At 39.2% G+C, this 27,688-nt stretch overlaps 1 protein-coding gene across 1 annotated transcript; it reads left to right on the top strand.

The window, feature by feature from the left end:
- The first annotated feature begins 487 nt into the window (after positions 1-487).
- DYNLT5 (dynein light chain Tctex-type family member 5) lies at positions 488-26,792 on the top strand. Its single transcript, XM_026497461.3, has 4 exons — positions 488-606; positions 17,133-17,224; positions 23,631-23,755; positions 24,611-26,792. Exons 1-4 carry the CDS (start codon positions 488-490, stop codon positions 24,812-24,814), a joined length of 540 nt encoding a protein of 179 aa, XP_026353246.1. The 3' UTR covers positions 24,815-26,792.
- The last annotated feature ends 896 nt before the right edge of the window (positions 26,793-27,688 follow it).

The raw sequence follows: 27,688 nt of genomic DNA, 5'->3' as shown, positions 1-27,688 counted from the left end.
TCTTTACAAAGTAAGTCACTGCTGCTTGAAAAAAATACCCCTGGGGGAAGACAATTTTAATTTTTAAGGTAAAGCAACAACAACAAATATTAATTAGCAAACTTTTATCGAGATTAAATGGGGGGAGGGCAATAAAAAATATTGCTTTCAGGGGTGGAATACACGTCTTTCTTGTACACAAGGCTATCTTTTCTCAGTGATGTGACCTCCTGTGCTATTAAGCATTTTGCTGCAGCTTAATATCTGCTTCTGTGGATTTGACTATTGCATAGATAAAAGTCAGCAGAGTTACCATGTTTCCAGTTACACTGACCAGAATAGCAACATCTACTAAAAATCACTGTTAAGGAAACCGCACTTCCCCTTTCAAAAAAAAATGGTAGAATTATCTGTGTTTTTTAATCTGGAATGAGTCTCTGTGTTATATTAACTAAAATGCTTTCGGATCTTTCGTCTGCTATTTTACAGAAGTTGTTTTCCATAGGTTATGATGATGGCAGGCATTGCTAAAGACAGAACGGCTCCTTCAGTAAAGGAAAGGAGTAGTGTGTCTTCTCTAAGTGGTCATGAGTTCCGGCAGAAGGAACTTCACGGGTACACCAAAAAGTGAGTGACTGAATGTCTAATAACCTAAATTCAGTTATTGAATAAACCAGTGCGTAGTGCTTATCAAAAGAAAAAAAAATAGTTCTTGGGACATGCAAGGGAGAAAATGGGCAAGTAAAACATTTTGAGTTATCTTTTGGGGCTATATTTTTAAAAAGAAAGAAAAAGAGAGTGACGAAATCTAAGTGGTATGTTGAATCCAGCAGCATTTTGTACTATTTCAAAGAGCACCCCCCCAAAATCATCTCCCCAAAAGAAATGCCATATGCAGTATAGACCAGTTAACTTCTTACATGTCTCCTGAAGTCTTCTACTCAGTGTCACATAAATGCATAGATTCTGCATTTTATTATCTCTCTCTATATTGAGAATATATATATATATATATATATATTGCATTTAGCATTGTTTTATACAAATTTTGTAATGTATTTTCAATAGTTTTCCCCATATCCTTTTAAATGGCTGCATAATATTTTATCAGTTTATAATTCTGGGTTAGTTAATCACGCCCCAGTTTTTTTTCTTTTTCACTATATAATAAGTTTCTGCTTGTTTTCTTCCCAGAAATACAATTAGTGGGTCAAAAGGTAGTAAGTACATTTTTTGGCTTTTGCTACATACTGCATTTGCTCTCTTAAAAAGATTAATTAATTTTTAATACTTGCATGGCATTTCTTTTTGACTGCCATTGGGAAGAAAACAAAACAAATTATCCGATGCAGAGGTTAATAAACTTATATTATAGGCTTTCCTTCTAGTAGTTTCCACAGCATTGAAGGGTGTGGAAGGATGGGCAGCAGGAGCTGGTGAGTCCTACGGAGCAGAGACCAGAAAAACTGGAATAGATTTATATTATAATCTTGAAACCAAATCTTTCTACTTTCTACTCTCAGAGCGTATTAATGTGCTTACTTAAAATTTGACTTTCCAAACCTGATGTTTGTGGATTACAAATACAAGCTCTCTCTTTTACAGATAGAAAATGTAAAGGAGTTGCAATCCCAGCCAATGTCAGAATGAAAGCTAGGAGAAAAATTAACCTCTGCAACTTTTGCTTCTGATCCTAAGCCATTTTGGCCTCAATTTCCCAATATTTAAGGGTAAAGGTTCTTTTATCAATTATTTTAAAATAATTGTTAGCTTAAATTCAACTTTTTCCAGGAAAATATTCATAATAATAGTCTGACATAAATCATGTTTCTGTGATTTAAAAAAAAAAACGGCTCTCATCTGAAGACTAAACGGTCATTCCTATTTGCATCATTTTCATTTACATCTTCCCTTTCAAAGCAAATTAGAAAGTCGCATAGAATCAGAACATGGCCAAATGTGAATAATTAGAGAGCGCTCTTTTTTAATTGATGAAATATAAATACAAATTAAAAGTTACAAAGATACAGAAATCGTGTTACCAGCACATGAGATAGATTTTTTACTAACAAATACATTTAAGTGACCATTTCACTGATGTATTTCAGAGTTAGAAATTCAGACTCTCAGAACATTCAGAATGGATCCTCTACTTGAATATTTTTTTACTTAGAAAGCAAATGACCAGCTTCCAAGTACCCTGGCAGTACAGAGGCCATTCGGGAGGCCGCCTCCTCACCTCTAACTCCGACTGACTTTCAAGGTCTTCAGCACTGTCGGGGACCAGACTTTTCAAGTGACACTCCTTCACGAAATGAGTCTTTGACTAGCAGAAAAATTCTGAAAGTTCAGTGGCTATCAAACGGAGGCATAGTGTTGAAATTGCAGAGTTTTATGGAAAAACATGTACCTTTCTTTTAAAGTTATTTAAAACAATTTTTTGACCAGATCAATTTCAATAGTATAAAACCTATCCTGAAATATACAGAAGACCAAATACATCATCTTATTTAATAGCCCCAGCATTAATCCTACTAGGTAGACTTCATTCTCACCATTTTACCATGAAATAACAGGTGTACAGGTCAAGGGACGATTTAGTGACAACAATAGGGTCCTAAATTATTAGTAAGTCCTATAGGGTCAGAGATCTTAGCCTACATCTCTAGTGCTGTGTTCTCCGCTATCCTACTTGCATTCTATTCTCTGGCCATACTCAACTTCCACATTTATAATCCTTCCATGCTCTGTCTTGCCTCCAGCCACTGCCCCACGTAGCTTTCCCATGGGGTACCCTTGTCTGGAATATTCTTACACTCTGGCTTCCTTCTCCTCCTCCTCCTGGATTTGGCTCCAGCTTCACCTTTCGAGAGGCATTCTCTAAACTACTCGACTACAACAATTTCCACTGCTGGGCTGGGTTGGATGTTCTTCCTTCCTGCTCCTGCTGCTTTTCTCTTCTACATGCTACTGTATTTGGCTGTTTTCTTGTCTGTCTCTCTTGTTAGATTGTGGACTTATTTTCCTCTATAGCAGTAAACACACTGATAAGGAAGGCAAAGAAGTGTAGGAGGTAAACCTACTTGGAAAGCCACTTCTTGGGTGTAAGATTGGCATAGATTCAGTCCTCTAGTCTTGGTTTCTATGTCCACATTGTTTTACAATAGTAACTAGCTCTCAACATTGATCCCTGGGCATAATGGATATCCCAAGTGCCTTCCGAATTATGAAAGGAAGATTGAATTTATATTCAGTGTAATTACTGTTAACTGTTTTTAGGGCTGGATTTTTTTAATTTAAAATATGTTTTCATTTTAATGTAATTTTTATGTTTTACTCCTAAAACATCTAAAGCTGGATCTTATCTCCCAGAATCATAACTGTGAGCATTTGGCATATTTCTTTCTACACCTTTCTAGTTGTCATCATACTGCATCTGTAATTTTGAATTTTGTTTGCTTTTTCAGTTAAATAATAGATAGTAATAAGGCTAAAAATAGCTAACATTTATTGAGCCCTCACTATGACCTTATTTAAGTCTCACAGAAGCTTTGTGGCAGCGGGTAACAAATTATGGCCCAAGGGCCAGGTCCAACCCACTTCCTGTTTTTGTATGGTCCCCTAGCTAAGTATGGTTTTTATGTGGTTGAAAAAAAATTTAATAATATTTTTGTCCTATGAGTATTAATAAAAATGCAAATTTCAGTATCCATCAATAAACCTTTATTGGAATGTAGGCATGCCTATTCATGTATGTATCATCTCTGGCTGCTTTCACACTATAGAGTAGAGTGGTTGCAGTAAAAACTGTAGGACCCACAAAGCCAAAATATTGGCTAGATGGCATTTTACAGAAATGCTTGTTGACCCTGCTCTCTAAGATAGATGCTATTATCATCCTCATTTTACAAAGGAATAAGCAGAAGCCTAGAAAGGTTGAGGTTCCAAGGCTATAGAACTAGCAAGTGGCAAAGTGGGCTTCTGTGTATGGGCAAGTATTCTCATTCTCTGAAAATTGGCTATTGATGTGTAACTTACATTAATGAAACTCTTTTATTCATTCACCTGAACCTTCTGTTTCCCACCCATGAGTAAGAGCAGGTATTGACAATACATCTTTCTTGTTGGAAGCCCAGCCTTTGGCAGCCTTCAAACAGTATTTGAACAGATGTGCTGCTCACATGTTCTTAAAATGCAAACAGAAGCCTGAGGTTAAGTGACTCTCCCAGGATAATGTGACGTGATAGCCAGGTTTATTTTCTCTGAGGCCGGTAGTTCAACCAGTAGGTCAGGCCCAAGGTTGGGGACTAAAAAGTCTCTCTTTTGTCTCAAACCAAAATTACAGTGATGTCATGTTACAAGAACTTTGAGTATGGATCCCACCGCTCTCTATTGAAGCCCATGGGGGGCATCTAACACCCTAGTTAGGCCACACAATGTTCTTTCACTTATTTATTTATTCAGGGTTTCCTGAGCTGCCCCTCTGTGCCAATTATTGTGCCACACGTTGGGGTTAAAGTAACTAATTATAAAGTTCTACTGTGGAGAAGGTCATTTTTCAAGTAAACTGAAAGCCGCCTGGTATTTTTTTTCTGCAAAAATGGAAAATACTGCGTTCATTACTTCATTTGAGATAATTATTTATTAACCAATGAGTACATTCCATTGTGCTGGGTGGGGAACCACAAAGAAATAATCCCTGCTCCTGGGGAGTTTGTAATCTGATGGGATAGATGGTGAGCAAGTAATTTTAAACCTGATGAATTTATCCTATGATTTCAACCTAGACTACTGAGCTGCTCACGGGCAGTTAAAAAATGATGCTGTCCGACCTCTTTCCTGGATTTGGTAAGTTCTCTTGCCGTCTAAATAAAAGTAAAGCCCCCGAAAGACCTGGATGAGCTACAGCTTTCCCCCTTCAAAGAGAGAGAAGCTTGAGAAAACGGAAATGGCCATGATCCCAAATTAAAGCCCAGTAAATACTAATATTATGTTGTAGTTGTGATAGATTATGAAACTGTTTCACGTACAATACCCATATGATTCTCGTAAAAATCCTGTGGGTAAGTAGAGAAGATACTTTTATGATCTCCAGTTATCTCATTTATTATCTTATTTCTCTCAGGAGCAGAGTCGAAAATATTCTTCATTTCATAGCACGTTGCCATTATCAATATGGGCAAGACCCCTAGTGTCTTTCTGATTGTCCTTCTTCTTCCCCTTTCACACTTCACTCTTCACTCTCAAAAGGCACCCACTGTAATACACACAGCACTCTACATGCTACAGGAACACACATATTTAAGTGTGTGTGTGTGTGTGTGTGTATGTATTGTATAGTATAGTATAGTGTGTATATAATATATATATACTTATAATATATATTTTTAATTTTCTGTGTATTATATTAAATTATATAATATATATTATATTAAATTATATAATATATATTATATTAAAAAAACCTTACTGGCTGGGGAGCGGCTGCCCCTCCCAGGTCTAGCCAATTCCTGAAGCTAGCCAAGGTCTCAGCAGGGACTATACCATCAATATGCAAACTATCCAACCCAGAGCCAGCCCCCCTCTACATGCCCCCCAACACCCAGCATGCAATAATCCTCTGCCTTAATTGCCCAGAGTCAAGCACCAGGCAACTAAGGACCCTCCTCTAGCTTAGAGCCCACCGAAGTTATTCAGACTAGCCAGTCTTGAACCGTTTCCTGCACCCAGTTTTGCTTTTCCCTCAGATACCCCCAATAAAGGCTCTGGCCCTGACTCTCCCTTGCTCCTGTCCTCTGCATCTTGACACTCTGGTGCTTTTCCATGTAACCCTGCATGGCGTGGCATGCCTCTTATCTCTGGGACCTGTGAGTATAGTGCGCTGTGTTCTCCTGAGCTCCTCCGCCCTCTCCTTCTGTGCCACACCTGACTGACCATCTTACAAAAGAATACAGAGCAAGTACTTACCAGAGATTTTCACTTACGTAAGTGGTGTTGTGCTATAAATCTCAGTTTGTTTTCTCACTTTCATATATCTCATTCAACATCTTAATTTTTTTTTTAAAGATTTTTTATTTATTTATTCGACAGAGATAGAGACAGCCAGCGAGAGAGGGAACACAGCAGGGGAGTGGGAGAGAAAGAAGCAGGCTCATAGCAGAGGAGCCTGATGTGGGGCTTGATCCCAGAACGCCGGGATCACGCCCTGAGCCGAAGGCAGACGCTTAACCGCTGTGCCACCCAGGTGCCCCAACATCTTAATGTTTTTTTATTTACTCATGTAACTATGGATCCTGGCTCTTTGCTTCTTACTGCGGCGTAGTGGTTCTTAATATCCACCCATCACGTATGTTTGTATCCATTCCCCTAGGGATGAACATCCAGACTGGCTTTCACATGCCATGTGGAACATCTTCGTACATAATACCTCATTGGCATCTTTGTAAAAACTGCCCTGGGAATGCGATCAAGTATTAAGATATACCACAAAATTGTAGTAAGTAAAAATGATAAATTTAGGAATAGACAAGAGCATGAATAGAGAAACAGACCATTGGAATGCATAGAAACCTCAGAAATAGACCCACGATTTTATGGAAACATCATGTGTGAGCATTGGGAAAAGTATGGATTTTTTGGTAGATTGTGTTGGGAGAAAAATGGCTCACTAGGCGAAGGAAAATGAAGCACGATTTTTACCTTATATCATTTTCATAGTAGATTCCACATGGAAGACTGAAATGTGGAAAGCTATAAAGCTAATAGAAGAAAGTATAGCAGAATATCTTTGTGTTCTATGGCTAGGGAAAGATTTCTTAAATAAGATCCCAAAATGAAAAAACAAAACCATAAAAAAACGTGATAAATATAACTACAATAAAAGTTAGTATTTCTGTTCAATAAAAAATACAACAGACACAGTTAATAGGCCAGCAGAAGATACATATTTTTTAAAATCATGCACATTGACCATTTGAAAAATAGTCAAAGGAGATAAATAGCAGTTTGCAGAGGCAAAGCCCAATGGCTAAGCAGAATATGAAGAGACGCTCAAAAAGAGGAATATAGAGGGATCCTCGAACTCACTTGGAAAAGGAGAAAAATGCAAATTAAAACATCCACTGAATGGTAAAATATAAGAAGGGAGAATAGTACCAAATGTTGGTATTTGCTAGACAAGTGAGAATAAGAACAAATATCCATTCAGCAAATAAATCCAACAGTATTTAGAAAAATAAGTATGCGCATGCCCTATTCTCCCCGTACGCTGAGGAAGCTGACACTTGGTGTGGAGGAGTGACTTCCAAGATGGTCACGATTCCCAGGTGACAGAGCGAATAATCTGTAGCTCTCTGACCCTAGAGTTTAGAGACATCGTGAAGGTGTTTGTATTTGTCATTTGGGCTGAATGGTGCGCACCCCACACCCCAATGCCAAACTGCGCCATGCTTTGCCAAATTCATATGTTGAAGTCCTCATACTTCAGAACGTGACCGTACCTGGTAACAGGGTCTTTAAAGAGCTACTCAAGTTTAAATGACCTCATTAGGGTAGGTTCTCATCCAACATGACTGGTATTATTCTAAGAAAAGGAAATTTGGACACAGATACACAGAGAGGGAAAGGATGTGAAGACACAGAGGGGAGACCGCCACCTACAAGCCTGGAGCAGACACTTTCTTCCACGGCCTTCAGAAGGAACCAAGTGAGCCAACGCCTTGTTCTCAAACATCCAGCCTCCAGGCCTGAGATAATACATTTCTGGGGTTCAAGCCACCTAATCTATGGTACTCTGTCATGGCAACCCTGACTAACTAGTGCAGTATTTCTAAAGGAGGAAATGGAATAGCAGCAGCATAGCCATGGAGCCGAATGGAGTGGCTCGGAGATCTGTTCTGCATACACTGGCTGGAGTCAAGTTCCAGCTTGAGCACTTAAGCTGTTGAAATTGCCTAAGTTATTGAGCCCTCTTTTCCCCAGCTGCTGCTTCTAAAAAATGGGCTAAAAATGGTCATTGTTGCTCCGGGGTGTGGTGAGAATTTATTAAAAGAATATATGGAAACACCTAGAAGGGTTCTTGGCACATCTAAAAGCAGAGCAAGTATTCAGTATTATTATCACATAGAACTTTGGAGCCAAATTAGACCTGTGTTCGAATCCCAGATCTGCTTAACCAGCTACTATTAAATATTCTTTGAGTCTTAATACGTCATCTATAAAATGAGAATCATAACATTCCTTTTATTCATTAAACACTTTCTTGTTGCCTGGGTCACAGCGTTGTGCTAAGTGCTAGAGATACCATGGTGAACAAAGTGGACTGTCCCTGAACTTGTGGTACTGCTCTCATCAAGACTGTGACTCTCACGTTCCTGATCCAATGGTCAGTCCTCATCGTATTTGGCCTCTCAACATTTGGCACTGTCCACTGACCACTCCTTTCCCTGGAAACAATTTCTTCACCAGACTTCAGGACACATGCTCTCCTGTTTTCCTTCTGCCTGATGGGTTCCCCCTTATCCGTCTTCTTCCTGCTCCCTTCTCTTCTCCCCAATTTCTTAATATTAGAGTACCTCAGAGAGCAGTCCTTTGTCCTATTCGCCTCTTGTCCTGCACTTATCCCCTCGGGAATCTCCTCCAGTCTAGTAACTGAGACATGGTATTATGCCCCCAAATTTATATCTCCGGCCTCCACATCTCTCCCAAAACCCAGGCTCATGGATCTAACTGCCTATTGACCTTTCACTTCAGTATCTAGTAACCATCTCAAACTCAGCATGCTCACAACTTAACTCTATCTAACTGCCCCCCTTCCCATGCCTCAGGAAATTCTGTTGAATCAACTTTGAAAATATATCCAGAACCCAACTCCTGACCGCTACCCCCGCCGCTCCCATCTCAGTCTCAGTCGCTGTGTTAGCCGGCTCAAGCTGCCATAACAAAATTCCGTAGATCGGGCAGCTTAATAATAGGAATCCATTTTTCTCACAGTCCTGGAGCCCGGAAGTCTGGAATCAGGATGGCAGCATGGTCAGGTTCTTGGGACCGCCCTCTTCCCGGCTCGTAGAGGGGAACCTCCTCACTGCGTCTTTACATGGTGGAAAGATAATTCTGGTGTCTCTTCCTCTTATAGAAGGACTCCAGTAGTTTTGGTTCAGGGCTTCACCCTTATGACCTAACTTAGCCTTAATTACCTCCTTAAAGGCAGTAGCTCCAATATAGTCACGTGGTAGGGCAGTAAGTCTTCCATGTATAAATTTGGGGGAGACAAAATTTAGCCCATAGCAGTTAGTGTCCTCTCTCACCTGGATTACTATAAAAACTTCCTGACTGCTCTCCCTGTTTTTACACCTGCCAGCCTAGAGTCTATTCTCGAAATAGCAGCTAGAGTGATCCTTGTCAATGATGCAGTGGATCTTGCTGTTCCTCTGCTCAAAACTCTCTATAGCTCCCTCTTGATCAGAGCCAAAGCCACGGTTTTACAGTGCTGCCCAAAGCCCCAGCGATCCAGCTGCTCACACCTTTGTAACCTCGCCTTCTTTCAGCCTCCTGCTGGCTCCCTCCACTCCAGCTAGTGTGTCTGGCCTTCATGCACTTCCTCAGAAATACCAGGCGGCCTCCTGGCTCAAACCCTGTGCATATGCTTTCTCTCTCCCTGACACCCTCGTCCCTCAGCTATCCACTTGGCTCCTTTCCTTACCTCCTTCAAATCTTTGTTCATGGAAGCCTATCTTGACCAGTCTATTTCAAACTGCAAAGAGAACCCTCTCCTCCATCTACTTTCAAGGCCCCTTAACGAAGCAGTTCTTTCCCCTGCAGCATTTATCACTTTCTAACATAATGTATAATTTACTACTTTAGTATTTTATTGTCTATGATCTGTCCCTTCTCACTAAGTTCCATGAGGGCAAAGGTCTTTGTTTGTTTGTTTCCTTTTTGTATCCTAAGAACCTAGAAGAGCCTGGAACATAACAGCAACTCAGTAAATATTTTTTGAATGACTAATTATTGCAGTATATTAATTCCTGAACAAACAAGTTCTGTTGCTCACAAACAGGTTAGGTTTGCAGGTCCATGTAGGTGTTAAGTCCAGGTGACTAAGGACTTTCATCTTGAAAACATAAGATGCATTTACAGCAATAGAAATTGTTAAACTTTCGAATTTTTGAAACAAGGTATACTTTCACCTCCTTGCTGAAGCATTCCATTGTGCATCTACTTAAAAAAAGAGGGGCGCCGGGGTGCCTCAGTCAGTTGAGTGTCTGCCTTCGGCCCGGGTCATGATCTCAGGATCTTGGAACCGAGTCCCACATAGGGGGCCTGCTTCTACCTCTCCCTCTGCCTGCTGCTCCCCCTGCTTGTTCTCTCTCTCTCTTTCTGTCAAATAAATAAAATCTAGAAAGAAAGAAAGAAAGAAAGAAAGAAAGAAAGAAAGAAAGAAAGAAAGAAAGAAAAAAGAAAGAAAGAAAGAAAAGAGAGCAAGTTTCATTTGTGTTGAAAATCTGTTGAGACCACGCTCCTCCTTCATTTTTTTTATAATAATTTTTTATTATATTATGTTAGTCACCATACAGTACATCCCCAGTTTTTGATGCAATGTTCCATGTTTCATTACTTGCATATAACACCCAGTGCTCCATGCAATACATGCCCTCCTTACTACCCATCACCAGCCTATCCCAATCCCCCACCCCCCTCCCCTCTGAAGCCCTCAGTTTGTTTCCCAGAGTCCACAGTCTTTCATGGTTCATTCCCCCTTCTGTTTACCCCCCCCTTCATTCTTCCCTTCCTTCTACCGATCTTCCTATTTCTTATGTTCCATAAATGAGTGAAACCATATGATTATTGTCTTTCTCTGCTTGACTTATTTCACTTAGCATAATCTCCTCCAGTCCCGTCCATATTGCTGCAAATGTTGGGTAATCGTTCTTTCTGATGGCTGAGTAATATTCCATTGTATATATGGACCACATCTTCTTTATCCATTTGTCTGTTGAAGGGCATCTCTGCTCCTTCCACAGTTTAGCTATTGTGGACAATGCTGCTATGAACATTGGGGTGCATATGGCCATTCTCTTCACTACGTCTACATCTTTGGGGTAAATACCCAGTAGTGCAATTGCTGGGTCATAGGATAGCTCTATTTTTAACTTTTTGAGGGACCTCCACACTGTTTTCCAAAGTGGCTGTACCAACTTGCATTTCCACCAACAGTGTAAGAGGGATCCCCTTTCTCCACATCCTCTCCAGCAATTGTTGTTTCTTGCCTTGTCAATTTTTGCCATTCTGACTGGCGTAAGGTGGTATCTCAATGTGGTTTTGATTTGAATTTCCCTGATGGCTAATGATTTTGAACATTTTTTCATGTGTCTGTTAGCCATTTGTATGTCTTCATTGGAAAAGTGTCTGCTTATATCTTCTGCCCATTTTTTGATTTGATTATTTGTTTCTCATGTATTGAGTTTGAGAAGTTCTTTGTAGATATTGGATACCAGTCTTTCATCTGCAGTGTCATTTGCAAATATCTTCTCCCATTCCGTGGGCTGCCTCTTAGTTTTTTTGACTGTTTCCTTGGCTGTGCAGAAGCTTTTTATCTTGATGAAGTCCCACAAGTTCATTTTATCTTTTGTTTCTCTTGCCTTTGGAGATGTGTCATGAAAAAGGTTGCTGTGGCCGATGTCGTAGAGGTTGCTGCCTATGTTCTCCTCTAGGATTTTGATGGATTCCTGTTTCACATCGAGGTCTTTCATCCATTTGGAGTTTATCTTTGTGTATGGTGTGAGAGAGTGGTCAGGTTTCATTCTTTTGCATATAGCTGTCCAATTTTCCCAGCACCATTTATTCCTTCATGATCTCCATAGTGTTGTGGCTGTAACCGTGGCACCCGTACTCAGCCTCACCTGAGTGATGATTGCCAAGGGTAATGCAACTTTGAATCTATCCATTCATCCAGGACCTGCAACAGAATTTTCATTAGCTGCCTTTGGCTTTAACCTCACCTTGTCATGAGTGAATATTAGTTCAGTGGGCTTCAGATGCTCTGATTTTCTATCCACACACTCTAAATTATTCTATTTTATCAGTCACCTGTCCTGGATTATCCTCAGTCACATCAGAACTAGATTTTTTACAGGTTGTGTGGCTTATTCTTTAGTCCTTCAGAAGCATTCCTACTCTGGAGAAATGTATCCTACAAGAACACATGCTATATCATTTTCTGTTCTCTCTCTTATTTAGGAAAATGTATCTTGACCTTTCTTTCTACTATAACTTTTCTCTTACTGGCATGACTGGGCCAATAATGTGAATTAAATATCTCAAAGCTACATAAAAACCCAGCAAACTTGCTATAAACTAAATGGCCACAAAACTAAATCACCTTATTCGACAGCTTCCACCTTCTAGTGACTGGGGAAGAGTTGGTATGTTTTTGCTCTTAAACACAACATTCATAAAAACATCCTTTGGTCTTTTTGAGGCAGAAAGTTCAACTAAGTGAGCCTTTATGCATATTTCATGTTATTTTCAATATCTTGTTTCTTGAGCATGGGGAATCTAATTTTTCTTTGTATTACCAGCCTGCCCATTGTGAGCAATAAATATTTGTTGAAAGGATGAGGGGAAAAAGAACAAAAGCCCAAATCTGTACATCTTGAAGCCTTCTTTTTACTTTGCGTGCTCTAAAATATCTCCACTGGGAGGCAGCACGTAACTTTAGTAACAGATTTAGGGGGGAACTGCTTAAGTGATACCATTCAAAATATGGTCGTTCCAGGCGTTTTGTGGTTACAAATGGAAGAAAGAGATGACATTCTGACTTTCTTAATCTACTAAATTAATGGTTCCAAGGCCAGTTATGCATTCAAATATTATTTCTTACTGCAGCTTCAAAACATCTCAGTAATAACGGCAGTGAAAATGGACATGAATTCTCAATAATGACTAGATAGTATTGAGGCTGGTGAGATTTAATTGAAACTATTTCTGTCTCTAACAGTCATAACAATAAGACAAGCCTGGTATTTATTCAGTGTGATTCAAGGAATGATCAGCAAGTACTTTTGTAAGATGTTTTCAGAACTGAATTTCATGAAAGAGTAAACGTATTCCAACTCCTTGGCTAATTTTCTTTTTGCCTCTTTCCCGCATAATCAGAACATGGGCTGTTGGGTTGGCGTGGATGTTTCCAGTGTGTATCAGGTACGATACAGAAGGGTTCCTTTTGTTATTGTGGACCAATTTCATGCAGCTAATTCTGCATCCAGGTTCAAGCCACATCTGTCGTCAACAGCAGTGCATACGATTCCAAGTGTTACTGAAACTTGCATTGGGTTACAAATTGTTACTCTTCTCCCTAGAATAACATTGGTTGATTTGTTCCTTATTTTCACCAGTAGTTTCTGCCAGACTTTCAGTTTCCCTGTGTTTACTTTTCATCTACCTTCCTTCCTAAAACTTGACAACTCTCTAGGACACGTTTTGCCAATTGAATCTTGTTGCTCCCTAAATGCCAATAAGCTGATGAAACACATAGACAGCAAGAGCATTTTTCACATTTAAAAAATAAGATCAACATTCCTTTTGTGATGAGATCATGTATCTATCTAGAAGGATTATTATCATAAACTATGGAAAGTCTGGTCATAGACAACTGAAACTTAGCCACTTGTAATGTTGTGACATATACCCGATAAATGTTTTCTGCTGTGTGTACAGCACTGGTAATTAAAATTATAAAATTCCTTTTTGAGCATCTCACATTTTTATCTGTTAAAATTTCAAAGGGCTTGAGTAAAGCTGTTTGTCAAAGAGAAAATACGTGCTGCTTATTTTCCAAATCAGTGTTCTAAACTGCTGTTGGTCATTCCCCATTTTCAAATACGGAATCTCTTTTATTTCTAAAAATTTACCAAAACCATATTCTGGTCTAATGTTAGCTACCCAGATTGCAAGCACTTTTAATACTTTATCTCTTCCTTCTGTCTCTTTTTCAAGGAATAAATATTTTATTTTTTCTGTTCAGCTCATTGTTTTCTCTCTTCCTTTTTCCAACCCATCTCATTTTAAGCAGATCTCTAGTCTTTTTAAGGTAACAAGTAAAAATTTTCTGTAGTTTTCCATGAAGTTATCATTTTAGTGGATACATGGTACAGAAAGAAATAGACGAACCAAATATTTTCTTTCTGCCTGAGAAAGGATGCCAGGTTACAGCAAACTATCTGAAACTTCACTCCCCGAAGCCCTGTCTCCTCCCCAAAACTAACTCCAGGTTTTGTCCTAGAGTACTTGCAACATCGCATTTCCAAGTAGCAAATTCTGTATCAGTTAGAATTTGTATCAATATTACACAACGTTTCTTATACTAATTATTTTTTTTAATTAGTGACTTAAACAAAATAGAAATGTATTTTTCTCTTACGTAAAAAATCTGGAGGGAAGCAATTCAGGGACCTAGCCTTCTTCTCTCTTTCTGATGTGTAATGTATAAGGTCATCTCAAAAACCCAAGATAGCTGCTGACTTCTTGCCATCATATCCATAGTCCAGTCATCAAGGATATAAACAGACTCCTCTTGATTGAATTCATTCGTTTGAGGAAACTCTCTCAGGATTTCAACCAAAATTTCCACTAATGTCTCATCAGCTTACAAGCCACATGGCTACAATAGCACCAAAGAAATCCAAAAATTTGTCTTTAGTGTAGAGAGAAACGCCCCCACAGATTTAGAGTTCTGTTACCAAGGAAGAAGGAAGGAACACTGGAGAGCAAAGGGCAGGCAGTCCCCGCCATGATGTTTATCACAGCTTTCTTCACAAGAATGGTGTTTTGGAAACAGCCTAGATGGCCAGAACAAATGAGTAAATCAAGCATGGTATGTTCGTATGTTAATACTGTCTTGATATTTAAAATATTGATGAAGATCACTATCTATCAACATAGAAAGTTATCCATGATACATTTTCCAGTGAAGGAAAAAAAAAAAAGCCAAGCATCTATCGTATGTTCCCATATGCAAAGTCATGTCTAAAAAGATTTCTGTAATGTTAACAGTGTCTAGGTAACCACTGGGGTTAGTAATTTTTTGTGTAATTTTACTTTAATCTTTATACTTTTCTATGTTTTGAACTTTTTACAATGAGCACGCACCATTTACACGATTACTGTGGAAACAAAAAGGCTCTGAATGAAATCACCTTTGGTTAAGTTTTAAAAAGTCAGTGTGCAACACCTTCCGTTTCCACACCTATCTTCAACCGGTGGGTTTTTCAAACTGCCCTTATGACACTTTCCAGTTTCATACTGATACACATTACTGCACTGACTATTAACTTTTCAGTAACATAGAACAAAGCAATAGTGAGGACTGTTTGTAAAAATCCTTATTTGCTTTTTTGCCTGAGACTTCCAACTTATGCTACTTAGAGTTTGGTACCAACACTACTTCTCTTTCTATGAGTTTTTAAGGTGGTGCTCAGTAGAAAAGAAATTGGGTTTTTATTAATACCTGTATATTTGTGCAAGCAAGTTTCAAATGCAGTCATTAATGATTTCAGGTGGTCGTCGTCCCTATTTTCATTCTGTCAGAAAATGATCACGTGTGAGACCTTGTTACTGGGATGTAAATAGGATGTTTGAAATCCAGGTCTGCCTTTCCTACATGTATGGCATTAAGCCCTTTGCTTCATTTCTTTTATCTCTGAAATGGGTAGAATAATAACTCGTTTACTAACTTAAGAGAGTCTTGCGAAGGTAAAATGAGATATTTGATGGAAAATGTTTTGCAAGGTGAAAAGTAGCACATATAATATCAGGGCAGGCTGGTTTATCTTCGAATCAAGGAGCTTTTGCACCTGGGGTTTTCTGAGCAGAAGCGATCCTCTTCTGTGGGTACTGCCCACAACACCTGCAGCCAATGTGGCCAGACAGGTTGGTTGCTCCTTCAAAGGGCAGCGGAAAACTGGGGAAAGCAGGTGTTACAAGAATGAGGACTAAATCACTAATCCAGAAGTCTATCGTGAAAATGCACCCATAATTACTTGCATCAATTTCTTGGAATGGGTGGGTAAACCTTAATTTATTACACAAATTGTATTAAGGACTTTTAAAACAGATTATCTGTGATTTTCTTAAAATTTCATTTGCAAAAAGTTTACTCATTCCAAACAGCTGAAAACTAAGTATTTTAATCTCCTTGCAGAGAAAAAAAAAAATCCCAAAAGATTAAGAACAAATATCTGTCATTTAATTAAGGCAAAAATACAGCCTGCTTAGAAAAGTGGTCACTCTGAACACACACACGTAACCACACACACACACATGCACACACACTATTGTAGTGTCTCCTTTGAAATGACATCTGTCTTAACTTCCGTTTTCACAGGTGGGGAGAATTGAGGGTAGAGCTGAGACTGCCATTAGTGACAGTTGAATTTCCTCTGAACTAAGCAGAATTGAGTGGTGCTGGAGGGACATTAGGGGCTCCTCTTTGCTTGGGTCTCCTGTTCGGCACCTGGATAAGCTTAAATTGCCTTGCTAAACAAGACAAAACCCTTTCTTTATGTTGAAATGTTGAAAATGCTTAAGATTTACAATAGTTTGGATGAATTGTGGTTTCTCTCACCATGTAGGTGAGTTTCTTGCTTTTCTTTTTTCTGCTAAAGCAATTTTGTGTGGTATGTATGAGAGTGAACTTTTATAAAGTACAATATCCCATGTACATACATAGAGTTGTTTCCCAACATTTTAAGCTTCCTCCTATATTCCCCAGTCCTTTTGTTCGTTTTGTCCACTTTGAGGGGAGAGACTGCACCGTGGTAGAGATGCCATTGGCAATGGCTTTGAAACGTACCACACGGACAGACAGACCGACCCATGAACACTTGCTGAATAGTCAGATGCCTTGGGCTTTACTGGGCTGCACGGGGCTTCCACCACTGTACGGAGACCCGCTCCAAGTAACTTCTCTAGGTCTTCATGGTTCCCTCTCTAAAATGTTGTAGACTTTAGACATCTGCAAATTTGATATGGAGATCTGTTTGAAATATTCTTAGAGAAACTTTACCTTTGTAACATTTTTGCTAAAACCAACAAAGTATCTTGTTGTTATTATTGCTGTTGTAACTATTGAAATTTGTTTTCTCTCTTGCTTTTAGCTCCAGGAGTACCGTGTCTTATATGGATGAACCTAGCCAGCGTGACGATGCCTCTCGCCTTACAGTTCAGATGGAAAACACCTATCAGCTGGGTCTGTTATTTCATCACTCATTCCTATTTTAAACTTCTTTTTTAAAAAAGATTTTATTTATTTATTTATTGAGAGCAGGTGTGGGGGAAGGGCAGAAGAAAAGGGAGAGAGAATCTCAAGCAGACTGCCCTGAGCACACGGAGCTCATCGCGGGGCTCAGTCCCATGACCCCAAGATCATGACCTGAACAAAATCCACAGGTGGCCACTCAACCGGCTGAGTCACCCAGGCACCCCCTTATTTTAAACTTCTAATCTCATTATTTACTTAAAATAATATCTGATAACATGGCATTATCTTCAATACTAGCACATTATAAGGGGTCTTAATTAAGTGATTTGATGCTGTTTTAATTTCTTCCTCTGCAAGATGGGACCAATACCCATTGCTTAGTTTTCTTTATCAATGTTTTCTAAATACCACGCAATTCACTGGGAAGCACTGATGTGTCTTGTGTATTATGGGACTAAGAAGTTCATTTCTGGGTATTTCTGGGTTATCCTGTATAATTATTTTGTATATGCTCAAATTAAAGGAAAGAGATATGCATTGAAGTTTTATCCAGCAAAGCCAACCAATGTTGTTGATAGGTGGAGAAAAAAAAGCCTTCAAAGCAAAAGCAAATGATTTCTAGTCCCTTGTTGACAGAGGTGTTTATTCCCTTTCCACTGAGGCTTTGGGTCTTTGAAAACAAAGATCTTTGCACCTGCCTCAATACTCCCAGATGGAGTCCACTGTGAATACTTTTTCCCATTCATGTTTTCTCATAGACCAACCTGTTTTCTCTAAGTGTGTACCTGCCCACTATTATCTGCCCACGGTATATAATTACTGCTACATAGAAATTCCAAAGAGACTTACCAATGACCAAAGGGAGGGCTCTATGGGCCAGAGTGGTTCCATCTGTAGCCAGTTAACTTCAAGAAAATTACAGACCATCAGAGCATCCCATTAGGCCTTGTAGCCAGTTTTCTACAATAATCCCCAAGACTACATGAATTACAACATTCCATAATTAGCCAGTCTACTGGTATTTTCACAGTGCCTGGGGTAGACAACTAATATTGCTGCCAGCCAGTATAATTTTCTATTCCTTCTGGTAATCTTACCCAATTTCCTTTGGGGAAGCCCACCACTGCCAACATTATCACTTTTGGTCCGTAACATTCTGCTGAAGCTGACATTAGCTCCAGAGATAGAACAGTGACTAATTCTGGGATAGCATATGACCCTTTGTGTTGAGATTCAACTTAGACAATGTTGTTTGGTCTGTTGGAGAAGCCCATTAGGCTCTGAAACCTGAAAGAAGTAAGGCTGCGTGAGGTTTTGCCATCTCGCCCCAACATACGAAGCCTGAGACAGAGAGAGAACCAAATTGATTATTCAAATCCTAAATTCAGCTATCTGCTCTTAGACTTTTCATTAGGCAAGCTAGGTTTGGGTCAGGTTTTCCTCCACTTATAACTGAAAGATCTTAACCATTTGATGTCTATGACATTGGACTCTGTATGCTGAAAGGGTCTGAATCAGATTTTGACAAGATAAAGGAGTTGAACTGTGAAGTCCTGTGTTTCTTCTTCATAAGGATATATTTTCATAATTTATTTCCTTAAATAAAAAACTAAATGATCTGATCAATTTTAGAAGTACTGAGTGTTGAACCAAGTTAGAAAAGTAATGTTAGAAATAGCTTAGTATAAAGTATTTCCCATATTTTCTTACAAAAGTCATGTGAATTATTCCTTTATGATTTAAGTCTTTTGTGCTTAACAATCCATTTCTTAAGCATTCAACTAGCCATCTTGTTAATACTCAAACAAAAATATATTTCCACTTCTACTTGTTTCTGAGTTTATTTTGCATCTGAAAGGTACTCTGTGGACCTTTGGTAAAGATTTTCTCTCATATCTACACAACGCAATACTTCCCAAAAGAGTGTGTTTATGTTGGGGGGAGGGGACCTGTCAATCATCAGCATTATTGTGTTTAATTTTTCACATTCTATCCAATAATATTTTCATTACCTAACCACATTTTAAATGTTTAGTATGTTTGTCCTCCCTTTATCTGAGTAATTACAGCCAGAATGAGGTAAAACATAAGTATAATTAATGAAAGAAAAAAGGGAATGGAAAAATCAAAGTATACTCATTGTAATAAAACACCATTTACATTTTCTCATTAATTAATTACTAAAACATGAGCATCGAAAAACATACAAGATGTAGTACTCAATACGTCTGAATTTGAATACTAGTCTTGCCGATTCCTAAATCAATAATGGTTGAGCAAGGTATCAGCATCCTTGACTCTCAGTTTATCTGTAAAAAAGGGATAATAGTCCACACATCATAGGATGTTGTGAGAATTAAATGAAGGAATGCATGTAAATTACTTCTTCATTCATTATGTTATTGTTTCTCAAAGTGACTGACTCTAGGACTTCACCTTAAATCACTAAGACGACAGGCCTTCTCTGACATCCAATATAATTTCCTATTAATTACAGAATGAGTTCTCCACAGGAGTTTTTCCGGAGCAATGGTTAAAGAAGTATCCGATTCTTTAAAAACACTGCCTGTAAGCAGGAGGTCAGACAAGACCTATAGTGGTGGCTACTTTTGTTGCCACAAAGAGACAAACTGCCTGAGAATGTAGACAACATAACAAAAAGGAGAGCGTGAAGATGGAGAGAGAGACATCGTTTGAGCTCAGCTTCCATGGCATGATAGGCCCTGTCATCAGATGCTCTCACGAACAGAAACTGTCAGGCTCTCCACTCTGACTTCACTGACCCCCCTAGGGTCCTTCCTGACAGTGGAGGTCTCACTGCCTCTCTACTTACACCCTTGCCCGATTTTGCTGCCTTCTCAGCAAAAACAATCCCTTTCTCCTCCCTCAAAATGGGTAGCAATCATAACAACAACACTCATAATAATAAATACCTAATGGGGGGGGTGTCCGTGCATGGCAGCACTATTCTAAAGGTTTTAAATATTTTACCTCGTTTAATCCTAATAAAAAACAATATGTGATAATTCTTATTATTACCCCAATTTGGGGAAGCTGACACACAGACATATTAAATAACTAAATTTTTAGCTGCTCTACCTTAAATCTATTTTTGTGACAACTCTTTCTTCTTTTTCTTTCTTTTCCTTTCTTTTCTTTTCCTTTCCTTTCTTTTTTCATCCCAACCTTTCTTCAGATCTTTGCTTTTTGATTTCTAAAAATATTTTCCCTCTTAAAAAAAATCCACTCAAAAAGAAAGAAAGAAAGAAAGAAAGAAAGAAGAAAAAGAAAGAAAGAAAGAAAGAAAGAAAGAAAGAAAGAAAAGAAAAAAGTTTTGCCATTCCCATTAGTTGACTCTGAAAGTAGACTGGGGAGCTCATTTGGAAAGTCGAAAAGCGAACATTCACTCTTTCTCTGACTTTGCATCTCAGCATCCCAGACTGAGCAAGGCAAGGGATGGTTCTGGGTGCATGGGGAAGATCACAAACAAGTGAGAAAAAAAAGTCCATGATGACATTTCAAAATATCTTCAAAATAGGATTTAGTTAATGAGATTTGTTTTAAAAAAACACAAAGCCAAGTGCAGAAAGGACATAGGTACAGCTGGACAATAGGCACTGCTGGAAACAGGGACTCAGGTGTAACCAGTCTTTTCAGCACTAAACTGGGTGTGGGCCTCCTTCTCTCACTGTGGTCTGCCTTCCTCTCCTTGGTGACAGTCGTGGCCTTCCGCAGGTCCTCAGGATCACATGTCATAACTTTTATCACCAGAAAGAAGCTGATTTATTTTTTCCCCTAGTTTCAGTTTAAAATCAAAATTCTGAGAAAGGATTCTAATTGGCCTGGCTTGGGGCAAGTGCCACTCCTGGGCCCATCTACCATAACCTGGACTTGGGCTCAAGGAGGTGATGGGAGATCCTAAAGAACCATCTGGTTAGAGTTGGAAAACGCTCATCTTCCTAGGAGGTGAGAGGCTGTCCCCAGATGACAGGGACGGGTCCTAGACAGACAAATGTGTGCATTGAGGGAATTTACTACTTGCTGAAGGGAACGATGCATACAAGTTACTATAATAAGCGGCCAAATTAAGTTCCATGAGAGTGATGTAGGTCAAGGTACATGCAATATGCATGCCTGGTAGGAGGGAGTGAACAACAGAAAGTATAATTAGAACATACATAATCTATTTAATTTAGTCCAAGCCAGTAGTATCATCTTTAAATTTCTTGACTAGAGGGGAAACCACCCTCAAATTTAACCTCATTTCACTCGAGAGTGCACATGGAAATGTACAAGATCCACTGGAGGATGACCCAGGGGCTTGTAGGTACCTAGGAACTTGCCCACGCGGGCTGGTGCCCTATCTCTACCCCATGAGACGGGAGCAGTCAGGAGCAACCTGGAGTTATAAACCTACCAGCCTACAGTGTTATAACAGCTTGTCTGTCCTCTAACATAGATTCCTGCTAACTAAATATTGTGGTTAATCATCATACTCACTGCGTCAGGTGTCTGTCCCTTTTACCTATCCAGACTCATTCCCCAGGATGATTTAATTGAACAATTCCTATATAATCATCAAAATGCAAATACTGTGTATGGAGCCCCAGGAGGCTGACCTAACTCAACTACAGGCACAGGCTGCAGCCTTCCAGTTGAGTCTGGCCGATGGAAAACTTCAGTGGGAAGTCAGAGTGGGGGAGGAGTGTGAGCTGGGGTGTCTATCTCCCCCCACACCCTGACTCTGGGTTCACCTCATGCTGTTTGCCTCCACCGATGGAAGGGCATAGCTGCCCTCAAGGGAGCCCTCTCCGAGTGCCTCTCCGGGAGCTAGTAAGGGTCCCCTTGTCAGAGCCCTCAAGCCTGGGGTGGGATGGGGTAACACCCTCAATTTCACTAGCCAGGGGATACTGCACTATCCTTTGGTCCTGCATCCTGCTCAGAACGTCCAAAGGAGTCTATTAAATGCTCCAGGAATTGTCGTACTTTTCACATGCCATACATGTCTTTAGACCCTGGTACAGTCATTAAAAATAAACACTTAAATGATACTGATGACTAGTGAAATAGAATTGAATATAATTCTTGATCTCGTTCCCTTATCCACATCAATTCAGCAAAGAATGATGGAGCCTGTACGCCAGGCTCCAGGCACATGCCCTCGCCGTTCAATGACAGACAGTTGAGGTTAATACTCCCAGGAGGGACAGGGAAGATGCCTGGGATGCAGGATAAAGAAGACCCACCCGAAGCCTCTGCTCTGAACATGGACTAAATGTGGTCAAGAACATAAGCTCTCGAGTCAGATAAAACAAGAAGTACCTCCCAGCTCTGCCACCCTGTGATTCTGAGCAAGTTACTGAATGTATTCAAACCTCCGCTTTCCCATGTGTGAAGTGGAGGTAACAGTAAAACTCACCCCAGTGATTTATTGGAAGATTATGTAAGGTACTAAATACTTATCACAGTGTATGACATGTAGAAAATGCTCAATAAAAGCAGTTTTTATCTGTACTATGATTATTACCTATAAAATGATTACTGCTATTTAAATTCAGAAACCACACATTAAATATTTCCTCTGCGTTTAGCATTGTATTCGACTCTGAGGAGGATAAAATCTGACCGAGCTTACCATTTCACTGGGGAGAAAGGCAGAAATGCTTTAGCTGTTGTCAGGGGGATTCGGAGCCGTGGAGACCCAGAGTATTGTGAGTACTGAAAAGAAAGGATGATTTTTTACCTGAGGAGAGGAGGAAGACTGCCTGGAGAAGCAGACATTTGAGCTGGCCTTGAACCGTGAGTGGACATTTCTCTGATGAACAAGATAGGGAAGGCGGTTCCACTTCAAAGCAGGAGCAAAACAAATGTCCACAAGCATCCCTTACAAGGCAGACGAGGTCCGTGGGCTGGAGCAGCACCCACATAGAGAGCTGAGGTGGGGGGTGAGGGGCTGGACGTGCTGGGCCTTAGACTTTGCTAAGGGAAATATCACAGCCAGATCTGGGTTTTAGAGCCACCCATCCAGGCGTAGTGTGGTATCCAGAGGTTGGAAATAAAAAGCTGCAGATAAAAGAGCTGGAGGTTAGTTAGAAAGATGTTGAGACTTTAAAGTAAGTCATTAATGGTGGGAACTGGAAAGGAGGATACTTTCAGTATCAAACCTCAATGGTATTGAATGCACTCTTTAGGTAGCCTAGTAAATGGACGAGTGTGTTGTCTTCTGGTCCTCTGCCAGAGAACCTGTCTGGAAACCTAATTAGGGCCATTTTCTCCTTAAATAGAGGCCGCCCAGAAGATGAAATGTCTCTCCATGATTCAGTACTCTTTTGATTAGACTATGGGCGGGTGGATAGCATTTGAAATTACTTAGAAATTTCATCTGTATTTTCAGGTCCTACCAAACATTTTCCTGTGGTCATTGTCAATCAGATCCTGAAAGATGTGTTAACTAACTATCTACAAGAAGAACAGTATGAACCAGAGCTCTGTAGACAGATGGCCAAAACGATTTCTGAGGTATATATGTGATTTACAAAGTGTTAACTAGAATATTGCTGAAAGGACAACCCCCCTACATTTTGATGAAGGCAATTAATTTGTAGTAGCAGTAAAAATGCTTATTTCTATTTTATGGAAATATTTATTAGGTCATATTCCGTGTGTGTGTGTGTGTGTGTGTGTGTGTGTGTGTGTAAAAAGCCTTTGCCTAGAACAACCATTACGTGTATCATTTTGCATGTATTTTGTTTAAAAAATGTTTACAACTGCCCCCATTTATTTAAAAATGTATTGCCAAAGATATATTTTAATGATCATTTTCTCTTGTTCAAGTTAGTTTCCTTGAGTGCCATCAAATACAGATATTGCGGTCTTTAAATACATTTCTATTTTTATCAACTAAAGTGCTGGCACTCCATTAGGTTTTCTTTACTCCTTATAACAAACTCTTTATAAACATTCATGGTTAGTCGTATTACAGGAGACTCCAGACGTGTGCTCCCTTAATTAGGCATAAACAAGGTGGTCTAACTCTCACGCCAACGTTCTTTGAAGGGAAGCCATCTTAACACAGATTTTCAAAGAACGTAATAAATCCTTTAAATCCTGTTCTCTGGATTACAGTTTTTCCATGTGTCTTAGAAAATGTAGATTTACTGCTGGTGCTATAATTTTGTCTCCAAATGTTCTATCTCAGGAGAACAGGGCTTAAAGGAAAACATAGTTAAGTTTCTACAACAGTTACTGAAAATATCTACAACGCATCATGTGATTTTCTTAAATCCACCATATTTATAACAAAGATAAAGACCCCTAAGTTTCAGTGTGGCTAAGTGAGGATCTTTCTGTTGTTGTTGTTCTTTTCATTTCTAGGTTATTAAAACCCAGGTCAAGGACCTGATGATCCCACGGTACAAGCTAATTGTGGTTGTTCACATTGGACAACTGAAGAGTCAGAGCATTCTTATTGGAAGTAGATGCCTCTGGGATCCTAAAAGTGATACCTTTTCGTCTTACGTTTTCAGAAATTCTTCTCTCTCCGCTCTTGCAAGCGTCTATGCAGTTTACTTCGAGTGACTGAAAGTTAGAAATCTAGTGCTTACTTTTTTAAGTCAAGAAATAGGCCGTATCTATGTACACGAAAGCTTTACTGCCCAAAAGTTTGAGAACGAAACAACACTCATATTTCAAACAACTGGAATTTTTGGACTTTTTCATACTCTTTGAAGAACTGGGGGGGGGAAGAGAGGCACAAGAAAAGCTCTTGTTTATCCAAAGGAAGAACGAAGTCTTGGTTCTGCTGGATTGTTTTTCACAGACATGGATTCTTATTTAATATTACTTTTGGTACTAATTATTTTAATTGCTCTTTATAGAGAGAGTTAAAATTTCCTGTATTGTTTTCTTTAATGAAGAGAAGTTAAACAAACAAACAAACAAACATGACTATCTACTCTGACCAATAAAGGGCAGAAGCATATTCAACCTGGTACACACCAATGAGAAACGTGAATGTGTCTCAGTACTGCATGTAAAAGAATGCTGAGTTTCATTTCGTACTTAATAAATTGAGCAGCATTCATTAACTGCAATTATTGTTACATGTACCTGACAGTTGAAACTGCTGAGGTAGAATTAATGATTTCATAACAATTATTGTAGTCCCACGGGGCTGCTATAGCGAAAACTAGAAGCTCTTGTGGGTTGGCTGCATTTTACAAAATTGTGGGAGAACTGGATGTTGGCTCTCCAGTAATGGAAACTATAAAGTGAACAAAGCCTTTTAGGGCACTGCAGTAGACACGGTCGCATTAAATATACATGATGTTTAATAGTAAATGTATCTGTAACACTTAAAATCACGTATTGCAAAGAGACACTGCTTTTAAATATACACTCTGCCTGATGTGCTTGTAAGTAGGTTTTCCTTGGCTAACAAACTTTTTACACAAAATATATAGCTGACAGCTTAACAAATAAAACATGTGTATTTACTATTTTGTTCCTATGAATTTAGTGCTAAAGTGACCCAGTGCGGTTTTGAATGGATGGCACTAAAATTTACAGGGCTGAAATGTCTTTATTATTCTGCTGGTTAATGTAGCTTGTACCATGGGTCATTTATTTTCACGGGGCTTTCAGCCCTTTGTGTGCATATGAAATGATGCTGAGGCGTTGTTCCTGGATGCTAAGTGAACTGCCCGGAGGACATTTGTTAAAGGTCAAAGACAAATTGTACACATGTGGAGAAAATTAGCAATGCTATAGTCTTAAGGGGGAAAAAAATGATGTGTCATTCATATCAAAAAGAATTTAGCAAATGGGAAAACAGTCAATGCTTTATAGTTTTAAAATGTACTGATGTCTTATTTTTCCCCCACAAGAGCCTGTGCTTAAAAAAAAAAAATGTATACTTTTAAAATTCCTTTCCTTCTGCTTGTTCTGGCTTTTAAGGTAACTTTTCAAAATGAATTAGTCAATTTTCATTTTTTTTCTGGAGTGCCTTAGTGGGAATATGTCTGTGTAATAAGTCATCACGACCAATATTTGTCTATCTCCGTAGGCCAGTTTTGTTTCTGGATTAGGTCTTAAGTGCAGTCAGTAAATGAGCTGCGTATTTTCATTACACATTTGCGAACATGTCCCCTCTCGGCACAACAGCAGGGGCAGTCATATTGCAATTTTGCATGAGTAAATCAGAATGAAGAAAATTCCTTAGTACATGCAAAGTCCATTACAAAAACGGCTTTATTTTTTTAGAGTCCTAAAGTCTCATCTATGAGATAATTTCTTACCATCTGTTCTAGGCTGTGTTAGGAATCAGAACCTTAAAACATGATAGTTAAAAAGCAAAAAAGGAAGCAGTTAAACAGCAGATTGCCATGTACTGTAATTCAGACTGTCAATGATGAATTCTAGCCATGATAGAGCAGCATAAGAATATACAGTAAAAACCCAGTAACGGCGACTAACTCGGAATGCTGGTCATCACAGAAAGCCTTCTGACAGGAAGCTTTGATGGATGCTTTAGCTAACGCCACGGAGGTAATCGTATTGTAAAATACAAATGTATCAGGTCAACATGTTGCTTACCTTAAACTTACACCATGTTGTCAATTTTATCTCAGTTTTAAAAATAAAACTTTTTTTTTTAAAAAAAGAAATGACACTGTAAATTTGAGGGAATTGTTTTACTTTGAGACACCCTGAACTTTCCTAGCATTTTGCCTTCCCAATAAGGTCTTCTTAAAGTGACATCCTTCTTCCCAGACCTGCCGTGCCCACACCCACCGTGGAGCCTTCACTCATGCTTTTCCCTACTCAGAACATCCCCTTCCACTTAAAGCAACTTTCTTCACTTTTCAGCATTAAACTCTGGTTTTGCCTTTTCTCTAAATCCTTCATCCATTCCTTCCCTTCTGTTCTCTCTCTGCTTTCAACTCTCAGAGTCGGGCTCCTGATTGTTCTCTAGGTACTTTGTGAATAATAGTTTTGTTTTCCTTACTAGACTGAAAACATCTTGAGTACATGGACCACATATCCTGACAGCACCTAACAATAAAATTGAACACATTTTAACTTTTTAAGCAAGATCACAGGCACTGGTTGCACTGTTACCTAACTACTAACAGCAAAGATAATAGTAACACACAGTTTAACTCTAGAGGAACTGGGATCCTGTAGAGATGATAAGTACACAAGTGACCACAGTACAGGCTAGAATATGTTTTCATAAGAAAAGTCCAGAATATCTTTATTGGCTTAAAGGAATCAGGGAAGGCTGAATGAAGGAAGTAGCACATACCTAGACTATGAAGTTGCTAAGTGGAATTTCAACAGACAGAGGAGTTCAGAGTACAGGAAGAAGTCTAGACTGGATAAAACACGGTGTTCATGAAGATAAGTGGTTAGAACTAAGACTGGAAGGATCCATGGATAGTAACCTGAATG

The sequence above is a fragment of the Ursus arctos genome, unplaced genomic scaffold (genome assembly GCF_023065955.2).
Source record: "Ursus arctos isolate Adak ecotype North America unplaced genomic scaffold, UrsArc2.0 scaffold_12, whole genome shotgun sequence".
In the NCBI taxonomy this organism is placed as follows: Eukaryota; Metazoa; Chordata; class Mammalia; order Carnivora; family Ursidae; genus Ursus; species Ursus arctos.
The sequence above is the reverse complement of the archived record's forward strand: the minus strand, read 5'-3'. Positions and strand labels throughout refer to the sequence as shown.

Bases quoted from the DNA above. Each gene is read 5' to 3' on its own strand.
- DYNLT5 (XM_026497461.3), top strand. From the start codon at position 488: ATGATGATGGCAGGCATTGCTAAAGACAGAACGGCTCCTTCAGTAAAG. The intron at 607-17,132 runs GTGAGTGACTGA...TCTTGCTTTTAG, and splicing joins CTTCACGGGTACACCAAAAA to CTCCAGGAGTACCGTGTCTT. The intron at 17,225-23,630 runs GTCTGTTATTTC...CTGTATTTTCAG, and splicing joins GGAAAACACCTATCAGCTGG to GTCCTACCAAACATTTTCCT.